Below are 21,313 nucleotides of genomic sequence, written 5' to 3' on the forward strand. Positions count from 1 at the left end.
ATCCTTAAAAGATATATAAAAAATTAAAAGCCCCCTGCGCTTCTCAGTTCAGCAAATCTGCTCAACGGTAAGATAGTCAAACAGCTGCAAATGAAAACCATGAAAGCAATCTCCAACTAGGAAAGGCCCCATTGGTGCTCCTGCTGATGCTAGGAAGTCCTGCCAGGCAATGACTACATCACGATGGAGGCCAGGATACGGTTGTGAAGCCTGTTCATGTCCTCCTCACACAGACCATGCGGGAACTTCCAGCACTGCAAGTTCAAGATAGTTGCTGAAGCTTTCGCACGATCAATTCACGTACACATTTCAATCTGTGTGTGGATGTTCAACCCTTGGGATAAGCAAATGCCACACACACTGAAATTCAGTTAATCCAGACTTGCAGAATTTTCTATTCTATTTTGGCAGACCCACTATTAAAAAGCCAAAATGAAGAGTTCAGAAGAAAGGTCTAATCGTACAAAGCTTGAAAAGAGAAAGGGAATCAAAGCTGCTAAGCTAGGTATCTGTAGTTTTCCCTAGAGAGAGGAAGCCAGAGAAATACAGGAGTCAATGAAGCGAAGAGTACAGATGCAGAAAAAGCTCAGAATGGCATTTACAGATTCACACACAGAGACATGATCCACAGGCTATAAGGACACTATAAAAAGGGAGTTAAAGGAGAACAGCAGTAAACTTCCTCCAAGGAGATTACTGCTAATCTACTGGACAATCTTTCACATGGCATAAAGAATGGAGGTGTGCTGAACGAGGGAGGGCTCCCTGTGAGAAGCAGAACCGCAAGGAGGGTGGTTGGTGGTGACTGGGGCACTTCTCCCACCTGCACGCCAACTACTGAGGAAAGGTTCACACCCTGCTCTCTACCCACTTCTCTTTGGTTGCGCACATGGAAGTAAACTTTTGAAAAACAGCACGTCTGTATACAATTGTGCAAATTATACAGAGATAAACATAGGTTAAGAGATTAGGAAAATTTCCTTTCCTCTGCCTCCCTGAATGACTACTGCTGTCCAAGGGTATTGCTTTTGATTCATGAATTTGCCAGATGACAGCTTTTTTACCGTGTGTTATCTAATGACCAAATGACTAACTTGCAGGAAAGAAAAGTCAGATGGGAAAGGCCACTTGATGACAAGTCCATACAATTTTTCACTTCTGGAAAACTAACAAAGCTGGAGCGATTTACTTTCTATGTTGGATACAGCTAGCTAAGGAACAGAAACCAACGCTGAGAATTAGCCATGGAAGTTAGCACTAAGGTGTCAGTTTTCCCTAGATTCAGGATAGGAACTAGTCTAGTAGTTGGTGGTAACATTTTATCAGTAGCTACCTTTATCTCCTGTTTCAGCAGTTATGAACAGCTAAGGATTTAGACTATTAAGAAAACGTTAACATTATAGAATTTTGCTTTAACTAGTTTCTCTACCACATCTTAGAAGTGAACTAACAGAAGGGCTTAAGTCAAAGGGAGATGAGGTGTATGATTTTAATAAACATTTTTCTTATTAAAATCTTGATATAGTTTAAATATACCATACAGAGGAAAAAAGCTATTTATAAAGCTACATACACATTTCAAGTCAATGACGACAGCATAAATCATTCTAGATTCCCTCTCCACTTATCAGGATGCCTTGTGTGTGTATATATGGTGAGCTACTGTGAGTTATCTGCATAATTTTTGTCTAGCTATACATTACAGGACTTAAAAAAAATTTTAAGCTATATACAGAAATATATATACATATAACATATATTTATATGTTATACATACACATACACTTATATACATATACACACAATACATATATATATATATACACAGTACTTTACATTTGTATATGGCCTTTCATCCAAGGGCCTTGGATACTTTTTAATACATCAAGTCTCACAAAGCTTTGTGAGGGAGGGAGCTTTATTTTACAGACTGTAGGTTTGATGCCTATTCTAAACAGTTTCTTTTGTTGCTTTCTACTAACTTTACACATTTCAGAGGCATTTTTGGTAATGGAAATAATTACACCAGTTAGAAATCCAGGCATAATGTATATGTTGCTTTGTACCTTTGTAACTATCCTCCCTAGTATATGAGAACAGCCATACCAGTACAAATTTTCTCTATGCTAATACACCTATATCTAGACTTGTGTAGCTGTACTGCTTTATTTTTAATTGATACTAGCATAGTAAAATCTGATAGTTTTGAACTTGAGATACACTAGAGGTCACAATAGGAAATCCAGAATAGACTCCAATCCTCATACTTTGAAACTATCGTTTTCTAGGACGATTGATTTAGGAAGTATTAGTACATGCAGAAATAATTCTACATCTGTTTACTTAATTTATCTGCAGTTTAACTACACAAGCCTGAAACAGCCAGCCTTATTTAGAAAACAGGATTTTCAGCATCAATTTGGCAACTGGTGATCAGAATTTCTGATCTCAACTGTCCTCCATACCTCTAGCAACTAAATAAATGGTGAAAACAGGCTTTTTTAAAAATCACAACTGTAGGTAACTTCTGGTCATCCTCAACTAGCTGACAGAAAGGAAAACCCAGTGGAGCTCTGGCAAAGGTGAATTCTACTCTGATTTTGATGGAACGTTAGTCTACTACTTCCCTAGGAAAAGAAAAAAAAAAAATCACTAACATGGACTCATGGGGTTGGGGAAGCAAGAAAGAGGGAGAACACCACCACAAAAAAGCTCTTAACCTTCAATACTTCAGTCTGCTAAGCTTTCAGAAACCTGTTTTGACACAGAAAAAGTAGCTCCTTCCTTTATTAATCACTTCCTAACTCTCAAGCATTAGGGAAAACAAGTCCTAGGTTATGGTCAAAGACTGCCCTCCCCAAAGGCAACCAACCACTTCAAAAGTGAACATACAGTAGAACCCACTACAATGCAGCTTGAGAATTTTATTCTAACCTAATTACCTTGATTTTTTTCAGAACAAGCCACTTTCCCTTCAAATGAATTCTGTGAAAAGAAGGGGTTGCCTGGCCTGTTTCATTCAGGATTCTCTGCTAACTGTAAAATGTGGGCTGAATGTCTTCTGCAGGTCAATTTTTCAGTTACAAAATTCAGATTTTTAATGAACAACTATGTTTAATGTATGCCGTTAGCTAAAGTATAAATGGCTAAATAAATAAAAACTATTGTTTCTTCAAGTATGACTTGGTATTTTGTCTGTAATTTCTTTATTAAAAAACTGTAACAAGATACTTAAAAAAAGGCTAGATACAAAAGAAGTTAAGCTGCTCACGAACATTAAAGTTTTCCAAAATGTATCTTCAATAATCATGATCTTATAAACATTTTACAGTTACCAGAAAGTGCCCAGGCTGAGTTTACATAGTTAGATAACGTAGTACAAGTGTCAGGTTAGAACTGGTAGTGGAACAATCCCCTGACTGTCTGTTCACTGAAAAAGGGATACAAAAATGTTGATTGTGAACTATGAAATACTGTGCATTGGCCTCATCATATGTACAAAAAAAAAAAAAAACCAAAACCACTAAAGGTACAGATTACATGCAAAATATTAGTGATGGTATCTGATGCACCAGAGTTCAATGCAATCAGAACAAAAATTGCAATGAAAGTGGTTTCGTAAGTGAACAATCCCAACTTCGGGATCTGAGCTGTCAGGAACTTTTTACAAGTTCAATATACATGATACACAACTGCAGCCAACCACAAATTAAACACCATAAAAAAAGTTAAAATAAACCACAGAACATACTTAATTTTTTATTTCGAAATTCCCTACTCCCTCTATACAAGAACCTTTGCTGAAACACTTTCCACAAAGGCAGCAGTGAATTTTCAGAACATTTTACATATTTTCCCTCAGCAAAAAGATAAATCACAGTGTAAATTATATTGTTCTGCTGTCATCTTTGGCTGGGGTTAGGCAAAGGAGTTATTGACTAGCAAACTGTTGCAATCAGATATTGCCAGTGCTCCTTAGGCCTTTACGTTACAAATTTAGTACAGGAATGTTTGCATTTAAATCTTTAAAGTACCACCAGGGGTATGACAGCATTAACTTTCATAAACTTTTATAGACAAATGGAAAAATCTACAAAACTTAGCTAGTAATATTACACAGCAATACACACTTTTTTATACTCTACACAAAACCAAAATTCTTGGTCTTAATGGCGAGTAACAATTTCTGTTTCAAAATCTGCTTAGAGGAATAGAGTGGGACATAAAGGCGAGAAATGCAAGTGTTTGCTGTAGGAAGATGTTGGTCATCTGGTGGTCTTATTGTGATTGATGGCATAGGCTGGAATCCCTCCTCGCTGGCAGGCAATGATGGACTTGAGGTCCAAAAGTAAACCTGAAAAAAAAAGACGGCATTTAAAATTTTGCTGTACAAGGCTCAAATTCACATTGCCTACATGTTGTGTAGGGAAAGGTTAAAGAATAACTGCACAGTCACAGCAAGTTCAATCATACTACGTTCTGCTCAATATGCCAGCTAAACCTCAGTGGTCAGGCTACATGCTTTCATAGTAGTTTCCTTCACTTCCTTTCCTCAACTGTTCATTTTATACTTCTGTTAAAACTGATAAAAGCAGCACTCAAAATGTTCCTCTATCAACAAACCCTCAGTAAATAAAATGTCCCCAAATCCATCTGGGAAGACGGTGACTGCCATCAATACAAAATGCATCAGAAATCCCTCACAAACCAGTTAGTGACTACAGAATATAGTACTTGTACAGACAAAAGGCAGCAACAGAGAATATTTAGTTTACTGTCTCAAGTGTGAAATACTGACTTGCAGAGCAGAGTCACTACCCAAGTGTAACCATAGATATTCCTTAACAAATGTGCTCTAGATTTTCCGCTTTTCAGATTAGTCCTTGCTTCCTTTTAGCAAACTGTAAAGGAAAGATAGTACCTTAAGTAGTAGGAAGTTAAAAGCAAATAGTTTTAAGCAGCGTACAATGAATACAATTTACAGGCAAGTTTTCCAAAATTAACCCCCCTGAACAGTATCTTGGTTCTTTCAAGCTTCTCATCAGCTATTCCTAAAGGGCTTTGAGAAGGAGATAGTATCATTACTGACATCTTACAGAGAGGACACAGGTGTTGTCCTCGGGATACACAGAAATCAGGAGAGTAGATGATCCAGGAAGAGAAGAGAAGGCAGCCTCAAAACCCTAGCAGCCCACAACACAGTTGACTAACCACAGTTACTCAGCTTAAGAACGACTGTGCAGAGACTGTAACTGTGCTTCCATAAGAGACCTGTGAATATGGGTAAGGACACACCACGCTTACTTTCAGTTGCAAGAAGGTCTAGGATTCACACCTGATGTTTACAGAACTGAAAGTCTAATCAAACCCTACTACCCTGCTCTGCTACCTCAACTCTTCACATACAAAGTCTCTGCAGGTAGACACAGTTAAAAACAGTAATGATGCCAAAGTCATTCCGGTTCTTCTGCACATTTTCACTGGGAATGGACAACTTACTAGATCTTGTCTTTCTGTCATGCTCATCTTCTCAACTATGGACCAAAACCAACGCTTGAATTGCAAAAGCTTCTCAGCATTTTCTCCTGTGTGAAATAAAAAAAAGATGTATAATTCAGCTGGTGCACTGGACAAAAATATTAAGAGATCTGCTTCACATATACTGCAAGTTGGATCTCAGCTACACTCTCATTCATAGAGTCCTGATATTGGAGACACTAGTAATCTCAAAACCAATACACATACTTTTGAATGTAAAGGCTAACTCTGACATCTCAGTACAACTCCCACCCCCTCCCTACCAAAAAGCCTAACAGCTAAAAATAGTTTAAAAATTATGTAAAAAATTAATATTAGACTGCATCCATCACATTTATAGTTCTGAAGTTAGGTCAGAACTTTCAGAAGGAAAGATATGCTACCAATAATACAATCCTTGTATTTAACATCAAGTGACAGCAGAGTTGGGAAACGTGCTCCCCCCACCACACACACACAATTGAAGGTAAATATTTTCAAAGGTATGTACAAAACACAGTAATAATTTTATTAGGACTTTCAGTGACTTATTAACCGATGTCAAATTTGAAGAGGTATGTTAAGTTTAATGCTGGTAACTCTTACTCCACACAGAACAAACAGCGTTAAGTTATCCACACAACTCTGTTTCTGAATGAGAACGTTATTTCATACCTGACTCATCATTGAAAGAGGTAAAGCTGATTAGCATTTGCACATTTACTTCACCACAGCCATTTACCAAAAGTCTGAAATCTTCTGCTGTTAAATCTTCTAATGAATTCTTGGGAAGTACATCCAGGAGACCCTTCCTCATTGCCTTAAGTGAAAACCACAAGACACACATTATAGCCATATCACTTTCAGATTGACTTTAAATGCAGTACTGAAAAGTTCCATGTGAAATCCCCTATTAACTCAAAATTCATTATTCTCCTAGCTGTTCTTTTCCTTCAAAGCTTTACCACCTGAGATGCAAATTTTCTGAAACAAAGAACTGCACCAATCCGTTAAACCCTACCTACTATTGCAAAAGAAAGCAGTAATAGTTTGAACTAATATTTCACCAGGAGCAGAAGCAAATGTACTGTCTAATGCTAAAATGTTCAGGTATTTTGCTGAGCTATGCTGAATCTGATAAGTATGAAAACCACATCTTGCATGTGCTTCCTCAGACACTCACACGCTAACTCTGCTTTAAAAATGTTATACATATACACACACATATTTTACATAAATAAGTAATATCCTGAAAAGATTGGAAATTCCATTTTCAAAATGGAAGAATATGAATAAATTTGGTTTAGTAAATTCCAAAATGAATACAAATGTTATGGTTTTCAACTCTTAAAATAAACAAGAGTCAAACTATTAATACAGGCAGACATGGAGATCAAGTAGCCTAATTCCAAGAACATGTTTCTGTGAGGATTTTGGACCTAAGTTGCACAAAGCAGTCTGCTAGCGTTATCTCAGAAGTGCAGCAGGAAACCACAGTCAGCAGAAATGATCAAGTTTAGATGTAGTATCATATGACAGAGTAAGCGGTTCTAAGCACTGGACCTTCATTAACTGTTTACAAAAATATATTATTCCATAACTTTTAAATAAAAGGGCTTTAAAAACCAAATTATTTTTAATATAGTTTCGTAGTCAATTGTTAGGTTTCCTGCCAGGCTAGTAAAATAAGAACAAAGTTGTATGTTTCATAACTGATTTTTTCTTTTAAAACAAGGACACAAGTCAGAAGTTCAAGGTGATTTATGTAAATATTTTGAAATTTCATTTTAATATTTGTTTAAAAAGCTAAACAAACCAAAGGTGACAGATTATTAGAACAAAGTAGCTGCTAAATACAAAGCAAAAATTACAAGAGGCTATGTGCCATCTGAGCTCAAGAAATGAACACATAGGCTTAACCAATGAGATCAAGTTTAAAAGAAATTCTGTTTCATTCTATAAAAAAAGACAAATTGCTCAAGGTACTCAGTCTTCACAGTACTGCATGAACAGCTATACAATTACAAAAAAATTAGAAAATTAAGTATTTTTAATCAAGCTGTCAAGACTTCAGAAGAAATCTGATTAGCAATACCATAAGAAGGAAAAGAATTAACTGACTGAAATCTTACAGATTTTTTTTTTTTTTTTTTTTTTTTAAAAAGCACTCCACCAAAGACTTACATGTAGAGGCTGTTCCGCTACTACCAACATTCGGTGTTCTGCGTATTTCCGGACATACTCATATACATTCTGAGGCGTGACTGGTATATTTACACCATTGGAAATAAGTTCAACCTATGGCAAAGTAACAAGGACCATTTAAAAAGAAAAGAAAAAAAAAAAAGAAAAGAAAAAAAAGGAAAAAAGGAAATGAGATTATTACAACAGCCACAGTATGCTGCACAGTGATTTACTGCTTAATATCCCTCTAAAGACAAGCAAAATTTACTACTACAGGTTAGCTTTAAAGATTCCCTAGGATTGACTATGTTATCCAGACTTTATGGTACACTCTACATCACCTTCAAGGAAAAAAACCCACAGTTCATTGTCTAAGGAGAACACTGTGTTTGAATCTAGGAAGGGTAAAACATTATCTCTGCCACCTCAGAAGAGCACGGATTATGTATACACTACAACATGCATAAGCTGTCGAATTCTGAAACTAGAGACACAGGTTTAGCTGTGCTTACCTGCCCTCCACCCTCCTCCTTACACAGGTCTATTGCAAAGGCTAAGTCCATAGCTGCAAATACTGCATCAGCATCTGTACTCTGGGAAGCAAGAATAAGTTGCCGAAGGCTTTCATACATAACCGGATCAAAAAAAGCAAAGTCATGCCAGTTCACCTAAAAAAAAAAAAAAGATAGAAGTTTGAAACTAGGTGTTTGAAACACACCAGTTGTTTAAGAATATATTCAAAATTATGTGATCTGTGCCTAATCTGCGCGCTAGCATACAGCAGTGCATAACCCATGTAACAAAGCATACAAACACTTGGAAATAAAGACAGTCAAACTCCTACCTTCAGCCTGCTTTTGAAGGTACATTAGAATACTCAACTGAAGTGCATTAGCAGAATGTAAAGCCAGACCTGTAAAGCCTTTCCTGCTATTAAAGGCATAGAGGTGTCCTGGTTTCAGCTGGGATAGAGTTAATTTTCTTTCTAGTAGCTAGTATAGTGCTATGTTTTTGAGTTAGGTATGAGAAGAATGTTGATAACACTGATGTTTTCAGTTGTTGCTAAGTAATGTTTAGTTTAAAGTCAAGGATTTTTCAGCTTCTCATGCCCAGCCAGCAAGAAGGCTGGAGGGGCACAAGAAGTTGGGAGGGGACACAGCCAGGGCAGCTGACCCAAATCGGCCAAAGGTGTATTCCATACCAGTCATGTCTAGTATACAAACCGGGGGGAGTGGGGTGGGGGGATTGCTGCTCAGGAACTAACTGGGCATCGGTCAGCGAGTGGTGAGCAATTGCATTGTGCATCAGTTGTATATTCCAATCCTTTTATTATTATTATTATTATTATTGTCATTTTATTATTGTTATTATTATCATTATTAGTTTCTTCTTTTCTGTTCTATTAAACTGTTCTTATCTCAACCCATGAGTTTTACTTGTTTGGGTTTTTTTTCCCCTTGATTCTCTCCCCCATCCACTGGCAGCAGGGGGGGGAGTAAGTGGCTGTGTGGTGCTTAGTAGCTGGCTGGGGTTAAACCACAACAGAGATTATAAAGAAAATTTATAGGGTTTTTTTAAAACAAATTCTTCTACATATCACCTACATCAACAGAGATTTGATGGAGGGTGACTGAAGCTGGAAACAATTTGTGTCAGTGCTCCAAACTGCTGAAAGTTCCCCTCCACTTAAACACACACAGACCTATATACACACGCACACACACTTAAATGACTGACAGCCCAGTAGCTGCATACCAGTTTCCAACAATTCAAATACCAATGTCTACTTCTTGCTGTTTTCTATAGTTCTCTGCTTCTTTGTTCTTTATCAGCCTGGAGAGAAAAGTCATCTACAAACTAAACTCAAACTAACTAAAATGTTCTTTGATGTATCCAATATTTAACTTGAAGGAATACATATTCAGGAAGAAAAACATGAAGAACAGATTTAGAAGGGAATGTCTCTTGCAAGATATCAGGGGATATTTGGAGGCATATCTTTCTGCCATTAGCCCTTTTTCATTAAAGATCATATGTATGTTGGATAGCTGATTATGTGATCAACATTGTTTTTAAGGAAAGACCAGCAGTAACAAACCTTGGTTTAAGGTTGTTCCATCAGTCAGAACTTACAATGCTATTGACTAATGCATGAAATGTGCAGTATATGATTAGTGTTTATTGGGGTCAGGAAGCATTTTTTGCCAAACTTTTAGGTAATTATTGCTCTGAATTAAATTATACCTAAACCCAAAACAAAATTCTAATTACAATTCAATTCAATGAGTTCTCTCAAATAGCAAGGAAAATGCTTTTCCGTAAGCTGAAATGCTGTTGCCTAGTACTGTCCAACACTCTCTCTTCAAGTCTTCAGTCTCAGGAAGAGAAAAAGGGGAGACAGTAAGCTGTTTGTGAAGAGAGCCAAAGGCTAACCCATTACAAATCATTCCATCTTAGTCAAATACCTGACTTCTAGTACATCTACTCAGTTCAAAATCCAGGAAATGATAATATTAAATTAAAGGCATCCTTACAGTTCCAATATCAACTCTGCTAGTCAATACATGCACATTAGAGAAAGAAAGCTGTTTTTAAAAATGAGATTTTGTTTAATTAAAGGAAGTTCAGATTTCTATGTTCAACTTACCTTTCTGCCAAGAAGAACTTTGATTACGTGTCTATTTAACGTGATGGGACATAGTTCATTCTGCAACAAGCACAATCCTAGGATTCTGAAAATAAATGTTTGGATTTTGTTTTGGTAAGACAGAAATTACATTGGAGATCTTTCAGCAAACTAACATTAAGAAAGTTAAAGTATTCTACGAATCAAGCTGCAGCTAGCTTCCCAGCTCTATCAATCCCCAAAAGAAAATCATGGACATAGATAATTTAAAAAAAAAAAAAAAATTTCCTGCAGTATAAAACTTCCAGATTGTAAAAAAAGATAAAAACAAAAATCTAACAGGAAAAGAAGCCTCAAGTTGATGTGTGCAAATTCCCAACTATTTAGCTCCAGGTGAGAAATACAGAGCATAAAATTAATAAAGTTTTTGCAGCTTAGATGATTGGTACTCTCTCTGGTATTTTATATATTCATCTTTTACATTTTTTCAGACCAGAAAGTTAATAGTAGCATACCTGCCAATGTTTCTGAAACAATTCAGCCTTGCTTCTGTGTTTTTACCAGGTCTTGGTGTATAAAAACCTCGTTTTCCAGGTTGGTAGAAAAGTGGTGCGTTATCATCCCCATCATCTGTATCATCTAATTCCATATCTACTACACTGCGGCTGGAACCATGTCGCTTTCTGTTTTCCTGTTTTGAAAGTCAGAACAGCAATTAACAAACTTACTTCTAGTTACTGACACACATCAACAAGCTATTTGCTACTGGACCCAAAGATTCAAGTTCCATTGATTAAGAATTTCCATGATATTTCCTGATTGTAACATTTTATACTTTTGAGTAATTACTGCTTAATCTTTTCAAAAGAAAAAAATAAAGGAAAAAAAAAGGCAACTCCACAAAATAATTAAACAGAATTTTGTCTTGCATGATAAAGGAAGGCTCCAGTTGCTTAAGTTTTTAAAATTAATTGATACAACTGGATCTTAAGTAACTTTAATTCGTGCAACAGTTCGTTACCTGCACTTTATCTGAAGAGTCTAGCAATCCAAGATCCAATATACTGTCAGCACCATTCTCCCTTGACGAGGGGAAAAAAAAATATATGCAGATTTAATTTCACAATAAGGAACTGTCATATTCTGAAACAAGACAGATTAGATTAAACCGAAGTCAACAAGTCAATTGGCCAAAGAGACATACCTAGAACAAAGCCAGGAATAAGTTGCATGCATCAGGGTTAGATGTAGCACAGTAGAAGTGCTTTGGCCACAAAATCATTTTCATTTCTTATCTAATTCCTTGATACTTTACCTGCCATGTGCAATAATGAGTTCCATTGCTTCATCAACTCTTGCTCTAAGAGAATCTTCACTAGCTAGTAATAGAAGCAGCTGAGCAGGGGACAATTCCAACAACATTCCTGTGATTTTACTTGCAAATGCCTGGGGATAAGGAATGATATATCTTACTATTCTCCTCCAGTTCTCTCATTTTCAAATATGGTTTTATAAAAGTTTTAGTATTGTAAATATAGAATGCATTACAAGATACCTCCTAAGCTAAATGACAAATTACAGAAACAAAATCTTAAGAAAATGCCAAAGAATATAAAAACAGCCCTACATGTTCAAATATTTTCAGTTATGTCAAGCTATAATGGACAAGGAGATTAATTTTTAAATTAAAAGATGACAAGAACAATTTATCATTAAGTGTATTAGATAGCTAAGTCTTACTGGTTGCATTGCTTGCACTCGAGGGTAGAGCCTTTCTCCAAGGGCTTGCCTGTGTGCTGGAAGTGGGTCAGGGTCATCGCTAGGATTTCCTTCTGATGCTGGTCTAAAAGGCCGTGTGTCAATGGAAAGTTGTCTTCTAAAGTCCCTTAAGAAAATTAGAGCAGTTTGTACTCATTTCAGAGGAAGTATGCACAAATCCTCTGGAACAGTCTCATTTGCACACAGATTCAAAATAGCATTAGCTTTTATGCTGGAACAGTAGTGTTGCTCATAGCTCTTGGAGAGAATGATTCAGAAACGGAGAATCAAAATGAACCAGAGATTTTAATACTACTAGTATTTTGGATACAGCAGTCAGACATGTCACCAATGGCAATGTTGTTTCTAAACCACCTCAATTTCCTACTAGTACGCAAGTTTTTATTGTTGTTTTAGCAGGAGATATTGATGGCATATGGTTGAGACATAATCTAGCAATGCTAGAGTAAGCATAATTATTCTTTAAAGAATTAAAGTATATACTGAATTTCAAGAAATTACCCTGTATATTGCTCCTGAAAGTGAAAAAGACAGACTCGTTAAATTTCAGGATGTAAAAGTATCTTTCCTGAAGATAACCAAGGCAATTATTCTATTTGACAAAGTATCTCCAACAAATTAAAAATATATCACTTACCTATCCCTATCTCTCCGAGAACCAGCTCGTAAGCCACTACTTCTCCGCATTTCTCTCTCTCGCTCCCTTTCCCGATCTCTCTCTCCTCTATTTCGCAATCTCTGCATCAGACCTGAAGGGGAAAAATCCTCATAAGCTTAAACATTTCTCCCTCCTACCTAAGTTTCAGTGTAAGGAGGGCACAGTTTTGGAAGACAGCTTGAAAGATGTCAATGAGGTAGAACCACTTCACTTAAAGCAGTGATTGGGGTTCAGCCAAACTTAAGAAAGGAACCTGAAGTGTTTGTACCAACTTAAAAATGCCAAAATACTTCAAGAGTTTGTATATACTTTCAAAAACATTAAAATATATTTGTGACAAGCCAGATGGAGCAGTCATATTAAAATGTATAAGCTCCTACTAGCTAAGATCTTGACAATTATTACCTACTGGAGAGAAAGATGCTCAAAAAAGCTAAGAGCATCTAAAGCAGACTCTTGTTTTGAGAAAAACAAGAGCTTCCTGTTTCTGAAAGCAGAAAAAAAAGCCATTTCCTTGCCTCAGAGAAGTAACATGCACAATTTTCACAGTTCCCGTGCTGAGTTAACAAGAGAAACCTCTGAGACAATGCCAAGTATTTCAAAGTAAAAAAGCATCCAAGGCTTTTATGAATGTTATCTGTAGATTAACTGCTGTGCATCACTTACTTGTATGGGTACCTTTGTTGGCATTCTGAATACAATCTAGATTTGGCAGTTTCTCATTTGACAGAAAGGCCTGTGCAATAGCAGTATAAAAGCTTCGTGCTACACCACTCCCTTCTCCTGGTTCATCCTTAAAAGTAACTTTTACTCTGTGCACAGCCATCGGAGTGGTAGCACACCTGCGACCAAAATGGTTGTTGAGCTGCCTCATGGTCTGCTGAATTAGAAGATCTCTGTCTCGATCAACCTAGTAAAAACACAAAAGAGTTTTCTTTTCTTTACTAATCATCACACTGAGAGAATTTCAGCTTCACAAGAATTTTCTGGACACTTCTGCATAGACTCAGAAATAGCAATTAGACAGTAAAAAACTACAGAGCAATTGCAACACAGCTCACAAAGTAAGGTTTAAGACACCTGCTTGCAGACTCTGAAATACAACTTCTCCTATCAAGTTACTGCAACGTGCGATAATTCAACTTTTAATGAAAACAAATTCAGAATATAAAATAACATTTTTTACCTCCAACGTTAAATCCCTGGATTGCTGGTTTCTGAGTTTTTCCATCTCCCTGCGGAATTTTGATTCCTTTACTTCAAAGCCACCTAATTCAGTCAAAATCTTAAAATAAAAAACAAAACCAAAAACCAAAATCAGAATGAGGGAGGTTCACAATTTAGTTGTAAGAGGAATTGTCCTTACACTGGGAAATACATACCGATCCAGGCTCTGCTCCAACATCTTCCATGAATACTCTACCAAACAACTCTAAAGAAAGGCGCCAACGTCCCAGCAACATGTCATGAGATATAACCATGCCCATGAAGCTACACTGTGGCCTAACAGAAGGAGGGAAAAAATGACAGACAAGCAAAATCAAGTTAAATTTCAAACATGTTTTGTGTACTTCTGCTTTTTCTTACTGTCTGTCTTCAACAAAGTTCTTTATTACTGATAAACAACAACACAGTACAGTAAGTTTGTGGACAAAAGCACATGAAGCTGCTTGGTTTCAGCTGAAACGCAAGTCTTGCTTCCAAAGAGAAATTACTCTCAAAGCATGTAACTTCACTGCTACATGGAATTCACTGTTATTGGTCTCCCTTCAATCAAGACCTTAAATTTAAAAAAAAAAAAAAAAAAAAAAAAATAAAATCTATAATTCCAAGTGAGGGCAGATCAATCCCTAACTGCATAAAGCATGGTCAGTATCACCAGACACAGATGGCAAGCTGTCAATTCCGATTTTTAAACTTAGCTACCCAGGACACCATAGTAGGTCTGTAGCAGGAATTCAGGTAGTAAAGGACTTTCACTACGGTTTGCACAGACCTCTTTGAAGACTGTTCAACTGTTCATTTTAAAAGCTACCAAACACAAACTACAAACTAAAGCAAGCTACCCATTTTAGTTTAAAAAGACTTTTCAGAGTCCCAAATATCCTTTTACCAGTTCAGTAATATTTCATAGAGTAATTTTTAACTCAAACTACCTGAAAGATGTAAGAGGTGGCCCTTCACTTTCTGTCAATCCTATCTCTGCCAACAAGCTGCTTTTCAGTTGTGCTGCAAGATCATGAGCTGAAGGTCCTGGCTTTGAACTCTCAGATTCTTCTGTAGGCACGTTTTGTTCCTCCCCCTCCTTCTTTTGCCGATTTTGCATGCTCATAACATTTTTTAAGTTGGCTGCATAGGACATTTTAGTTGGAAGAACCTAAACAAGAAGTAAAATTTAATTGCACTTTCAAAGCAGTCTAGAAGGCTTCTTCAGGAGATATATGTATATATATGTATGTAATTTTTAAACCACACAAAAGCGTTCACTGTAATTCACCTGTTAAAACACAATAACCTCAATCATTTTGACAAATACAAAAAAACATTTTCCCACTTTATGTTTGCATTTCATACGCTTGCCACTTAATGCTCAGTCTGTAGGCAAGTCAAATCTACTGGGCTATAGGGAGATTTAGTTCTTCTTAACTAATTATATACTTGGCATTTCAAAATTAACTCGGGATTGTACTGCAGCTTTTAAAACTATTGCCTGAAATCTGCTATAAATCAGTAATCATAAAAGATCCTGCATTTAAAAAAAATTAAGCATACTTTTCATAAAAAGTCCAAGTTTTCACACTTACTGGGCCTTTAAGTTATCATTCTGAAAGCAACTTAAAATTCTCTCTGAAAATATTAAAGTGTCTTTTTAAGGAATGAAGGTACTTAGCTTAAATTACCCTATTGTTTAAAATAATAAACCCTTTAAATATACCTCAAGGCAGTTTCTATCCACTGTAACTTCCATTAAGCACTTCCCGCTGTTGGCAGAAGATGAATACAGACCCTGACTTGGTCGGCCAAACAGATCTTCCTTGCGAGCATTTGGCTGAAAATTAACAAAAGCATTCTGGGTAAATAATATACTTCAGTTAGAAATGAAAAAGCAAACTGCAGTTTTCTTCCAGAACACCATCTCTGATGTCACCTGTAATAGATGGGGCTGGTCTGCCAGCGGGATGGCCTCTGCCAGAGGAACCTCAAAAGGATTGGGTGGAATGCAGCCGAGGAACGTCATAGAGTCTGATCGTCTGAAAAATGGATGGTTTTGGCCAGTCTCTGCTGGGAGGGAGTCATCATCTTTGTCGTTGAGTGTAGCACCTAAATATCAGAGAAGATTTCAATTCAATTTTCACAGTTACAAAAGCAAAGGATTTAAAATACCAAAAATTAATACACTTCCCTTTTAGCTATCTGACTGGAGGAGCATCTCTGCAAATTTAATACTTCTACAGGATGCTTCCACGAATCCCGTATTTTTATTAAGTTGCTTAGCCATCACTTTTATTCTTTTTACTGTAACAAACTTTACTGAACATGCACTCCTACACTATATGTACTTAGTATAGAGTATACCTTCTACCATTTTCAGCAGCAGTTTCATCAGATCAAAAAAAATCAGTTTAACTCTGATTCAAATTTTAAATTCTGTCATTGTGTAGAATGATAATTAAGGGCACAAATTCTGCAGTTTAGTGAGAAAGGAGACAAAAAGAGAGCCTCGAAATGAGAACAGGCAATGGCAGAAGAAATTTGGTAAAGTAACAACGGTAAGAAAATATTACTAAAAGCCAACTTTAATGTAACATACACAAGTAACAAAATTTATTCAGTCTCAGCTAGCTAAAGGGGAAAAAACACTAAGAAAGTGTCGCATTTTGGCATACTGTAGAAGTGTTTCTGTACACTAACTTTGATTGGTGTCATCATCATTTTCATGTTCTGAATCTTCGTTGTCAAGACCAAGTTCCAAAAGTTCCCGAGTTCTTAAAAAAAAAAAAAAAGAAAAGAAAAAAAGAAAAAAAGAAAAAAAAAGGAAGTCAATCTTCTTGAAGAAAAAATTAGGCAAAACATTTACATCTGTAGCAATCAATAAAAGTAAGAGTGTAACAAGTAAATGTACTTAAGAGCTACACATAACAAGAACAAACTCACTCTAAAATCAAAGTACAAATTACGTACTCACTCACTACATTACTTGCACAGTTACCCTTATAGCCATTCAGCCACCTAACAAGTTTGATGTGAAAAGTTACAGCTTCAGACAGTGATGGGTATGCTTGTTTTTAAAGACTTTGTCAATATAAAAAAACTAGGAACCCTGCATTAGTGGAAGTAATATGTAAGTGAATACTATTCTAATAATTACTGGTGTAGAATATGCTTAGTCCTATAAAAATAATGTCAATGATCACGTTTCAGAAGATAAGTCTGCAAGCTGCATATTAAAGAAATGGATTTCACTGAATTATAAAAAGGATCAAGAACTCTGATTAGTCATTTCTGGCAGTTTGTGCATTGTGAAATAGGTTCTGAAACTACATGAAGATTGATAAAATTCCATTTCATACAGGCTACCAAAATGTCATCTAACAGAAGCAACTGACTGAATTTGAACCACTCACCTTTAATTGAAAAGGTCTAGGCCTTCATAGCTTATAAGCATTTCATGGGAATTTTGCAATTCTTTGATGACCAGTTATTTGACAGATTTCAATATGTGAATTTTGGGGGACAAAGAAGATTCCAGATGTATGTTATTGTATGGAAAAGGCTTAAAGCCACAGCTCTAACTACTCAAGTTAGCCAGCACAAAAATTCAATCAGTTACGGAATTAAATTATCCCTACTTGTGAGGAAACTACTGTTGACAACAACATCCTCTGGTACACATTTTGAGGTCATAACAAGTCTTACATTACCAAGATATATTGAACATAACATTGGAACTAAAGCAGCAGTCCCAACATATATCTATAATATTGATACCTTGTATTTTACAGTTACTAAATTAATAGAGAAAAGGAAAAGTTAAGTTCAACCTGCGATATTGAAAATTAGAGGCAGGAAGGGGCAAAAATTTGCATTTATTTAACTGTTGACTAAGACTGTTCGGGTACATTACCTCAAAACTTAGTAAGAAATGGGAAGAGATGGTGTAGACTACCAACATGTGGACATTTCTATGATCATTAATGGCCATTTCAAATCAAAGAACATTTCTAAAAAAAAAAAAGTCTTACAACATTTTAAAAAGTAATAAATGCACCTTCTAAAATGCTATAGTTGAAGTAGCAGGGATTTTCAACTTAAGGACTTTTTCAGCTATTAATTTCTCTCCTGTGCTTTAAATCATCAGGTAAGTCTCAAATATCCACAACCAAATGGAAAACAGAACTACTAAGCCCATCATACCAGACTTTGACATTTTCTCCCATGTCATTATTAACATGTTTGACAGAATTCTAAATATTGTTATCATGTTAAATGTGAGGAGCAGATTGCATTTTTCAGCTGAGAAATAGTCCAGAGTACATCTTTTAGAGGCACTGCCATGGAGTTAAAAATCAAACTCAAGTTTCAGTGGCAAGAAAACCTTTTACAGCAATCAGCATAAAAAGATTTGAACAGAATACTGCAACAGGCTTATCAATCAAACATACGTACATTATACACCATTATATGTATTTTTTATAACATGCATGTTACCACACACACACACAGGTACATAGATATATGTATATATTTGTATGAGTTGCTGAGTAACAACACCAATGACTTAAACAAAAGGGCATACACCATTTCTGCAAAAGTTCTTGTTTCTATGAGTCAGCCTCAATACCTTTTCCGTTCCAGCTGAGGAGTATCCAATGTTGTCTGTTGATTCATTGCTTTAATCCAATAAATAAGGGCTTGAAAAACGTATGCTACATGCTTTAGTGAACAGACATCTAAAACAGGAAGAACATCTGAGTGCTCATCATTGTGAGAACGCATCAAAGACAGTGCGTAGTTCAGGAAATCACCACGGGCTGACATCATTCCCTGACGGGCACTGAGTAAAGTAGCACGTCTAGTGAAAGAAAAGCATTGAATACAGAGAGATTAGGTATCACAATAGAATGCATCCTTTACATATTAGTGCCTATATTTGAAATATGGATGTAAAAACTCAAAAAAAGCCCCACAAAACCAGTGTGATAATAAGAGTAACAATCATAGTTTTGTGCTTTACTATAAGCAGCTCAGGTGCAGTACATTGTAAACAGTTGATACTTGAGATGAATCTAGTACATCAGAATAAACGAAATAGGAGCAACGACACAGGAAGCCAACTTCAATCAAACCAGTAACTACACTGCTGCATTACAAAATTAAGATTCCTAAAATGTCAGTGAACAAGGAGATTTGACTATAAAACTGGTAATTCATATCACATGCAGTAATCAAACTATTTTCATACCTTCTTCCCTCAAGTGTTCTTAAGCTAGCTTCCTCACGGGCTGTCATCCTTTCCCTTCTGGCTGAGTTCTGAGAAGCATGGAGAGGATGATTTGGATGCCCAGGATCACCAGCAGATGCTAACGCAGAACCATAACGCAGCTGAGCTTCAGTAGAGTCCATGATACTAACCATCCAATTCCAAGTAGGAATAAGCTTTTCTTCTACGTAATTCTATAGAAAATGGGATTTAATTAGTTTTGCAAACAATAGAACTAGATGATGAGAATGCAATCTCAACGTAAGCCTCCACCATGGCTTTTACAGTTACACCTGATTCCCTATAAACAAAGAGGCTGTAAAACCACATTCAAGAATGACCAATGAACAGTTTCCAAAAGCTCTATTGAGACTGCTGATTTACTGCAGTGGTATGCAGCTCTCCCTACTTAATACATTGGTGTCTATAAAGCATTCTCACCATCCCTCTCTCCCTTTTGGGTATCTCTTCTACTCACCTTATGACCACCCAGCATATCCCAGGTGTGCCTATTTTAGGGATTTTGGTCCATTTCCTGACTTTCTAGTAGCTTTAACAGCCCTCATCCTGCTATGGCATTCACCAGCCAGATCTTTCACCATTCTTCACCCCCTGCAACTTACTCAGTGAAGACAACAAAGTTAAGACCTGCATAGAGAACTATGTCTGCATACAAAGCTCTCCTCCCAGTCCAGTCTTTTCTTCACCTGTTCCCAATACTGGCTCTGGAGCCTGCTTTTCTTGCCATTTGCTAACTCCATTGACCTTGGTTTTTTTTAAACCAACATCAGTCTGCTTTCTTCATTCCTCTACATTCTGGCCTTCAAAAACATCCCTCACACTACAAATGTTCTTGTATCCACTAAACTAACAAAATGCTGTTTCAACCCCATTTCTGTATCCAAATGAAACCTCTACTGTCAAACTTTCACACGCTAATACAAATCTCTTGCTGCCTCAGCTGGACAGCTCTCCTGTGCACTCATCTAGCAAAGAGGTAACCTTTGCAAAACAGCTCTACAAAGCAGAGGCAATATTTTCCCACTAAGAATCTCCTGAACAGAAACTGATTTTAGCCCCCTCCGTAATAAAACCATGTTCTCTTATTTCTTTCCCTGCACATTTCCCCAAGCATTTGATCCCAAAATATCTTTGTAACGTAATGTATTGGCTTTGTGTGGCAAGGTTTTGGTAGCGGGGGGGGGGGGGGGGGGGGGGGGGGGGGTACAGGGGTGGCTTCTGTAAGAAGCTGCTGGAAGCTTCCCCTGTGTTCGAGAGCCCATACCAGCTGGCTCTGACATGGACCCACCGCCGGCCAAGGCCGAGCCAATCAGCGATAGTGGTAACGCCTCTGTGATAACATTTTTAAGAAGGAAAAAAAGTTGGGACAGAGGTAAACGGCAGCCGGAGAGAGGAGCGAGAACATGTAAGAGAAACAACCCTGCGGACACCAAGGTCAGTGAAGAAGGAGGGGGAGGAGGTGCTCCAGGCGCCGGAGCAGAGATTCCCCTGCAGCCCCTGGTGAAGACCATGGTGAGGCAGGCTGTCCCCCTGCAGCCCAGGGAGGTCCACGGTGGAGCAGATATCCACCTGCAGCCCATGGAGGACCCCACGCCGGAGCAGGTGGGTTCCCGAAGGGGGCTGTGACCCCGTGGGAACCCCGCGCTGGAGCAGGCTCCTGGCAGGACCTGCGGATCTGTGGAGAGAGGAGCCCACGGAGCAGGTTTTCTGGCAGGACTTGTGACCCCGTGGGGGACCCACGCTGGAGCAGTCTGTGCCTGAAGGACTGCACACCGTGGAAAGGACCCATGCTGGAGCAGTTCGTGAAGAACTGCAGCCCGTGGGAAGGACCCACGTTGGAGAAGTTCGTGGAGGACTGTCTCCCGTGGGTGGGACCCCACGCTGGAGCACAGGAAGAAGTGTGATGAGTCCTCCCCCTGAGGAGGATGAAGCGGCAGAAAATAACGTGTGATGAACTGACCGTAAACCCCATCCCCGTCCCCCTGTGCCGCTGGGGGGTTGATAGAGAATCCGGGAGTGAAGTTGTGCCCGGGGAGAAGGGAGGGGT

General features: G+C 37.6%; 1 protein-coding gene across 14 annotated transcripts in view; it reads right to left on the bottom strand.

Moving 5' to 3' along the window:
* Positions 1-3,728: 3,728 nt before the first annotated feature.
* The window catches only part of UBR5 (ubiquitin protein ligase E3 component n-recognin 5), a 95,505-nt gene continuing 77,920 nt past the window's right edge, over positions 3,729-21,313 (bottom strand). For 10 of the 14 annotated variants that reach the window (XM_052788690.1, XM_052788680.1, XM_052788693.1 and 7 more), the window contains 20 exons: positions 19,228-19,439; positions 18,607-18,837; positions 16,677-16,750; positions 15,913-16,085; positions 15,700-15,834; positions 14,921-15,141; positions 14,147-14,267; positions 13,951-14,049; positions 13,431-13,674; positions 12,744-12,855; positions 12,068-12,212; positions 11,643-11,773; positions 11,349-11,409; positions 10,843-11,018; positions 10,349-10,433; positions 8,214-8,369; positions 7,702-7,815; positions 6,193-6,337; positions 5,500-5,585; positions 3,729-4,354 (listed from right to left, as the gene is read on the bottom strand). In XM_052788690.1, the coding sequence (XP_052644650.1) occupies positions 4,142-4,354; positions 5,500-5,585; positions 6,193-6,337; positions 7,702-7,815; positions 8,214-8,369; positions 10,349-10,433; positions 10,843-11,018; positions 11,349-11,409; positions 11,643-11,773; positions 12,068-12,212; positions 12,744-12,855; positions 13,431-13,674; positions 13,951-14,049; positions 14,147-14,267; positions 14,921-15,141; positions 15,700-15,834; positions 15,913-16,085; positions 16,677-16,750; positions 18,607-18,837; positions 19,228-19,439 (2,934 nt within the window). In that variant the 3' untranslated portion in view covers positions 3,729-4,141. The remainder of the gene's footprint in view (positions 4,355-5,499; positions 5,586-6,192; positions 6,338-7,701; positions 7,816-8,213; positions 8,370-10,348; positions 10,434-10,842; positions 11,019-11,348; positions 11,410-11,642; positions 11,774-12,067; positions 12,213-12,743; positions 12,856-13,430; positions 13,675-13,950; positions 14,050-14,146; positions 14,268-14,920; positions 15,142-15,699; positions 15,835-15,912; positions 16,086-16,676; positions 16,751-18,606; positions 18,838-19,227; positions 19,440-21,313) is intronic. The other 4 variants (XM_052788692.1, XM_052788691.1, XM_052788687.1 and 1 more) reach the window with 2 other exon arrangements.

The sequence above is a fragment of the Harpia harpyja genome, chromosome 5, assembly GCF_026419915.1.
Source record: "Harpia harpyja isolate bHarHar1 chromosome 5, bHarHar1 primary haplotype, whole genome shotgun sequence".
Lineage (NCBI taxonomy): Eukaryota > Metazoa > Chordata > Aves > Accipitriformes > Accipitridae > Harpia > Harpia harpyja.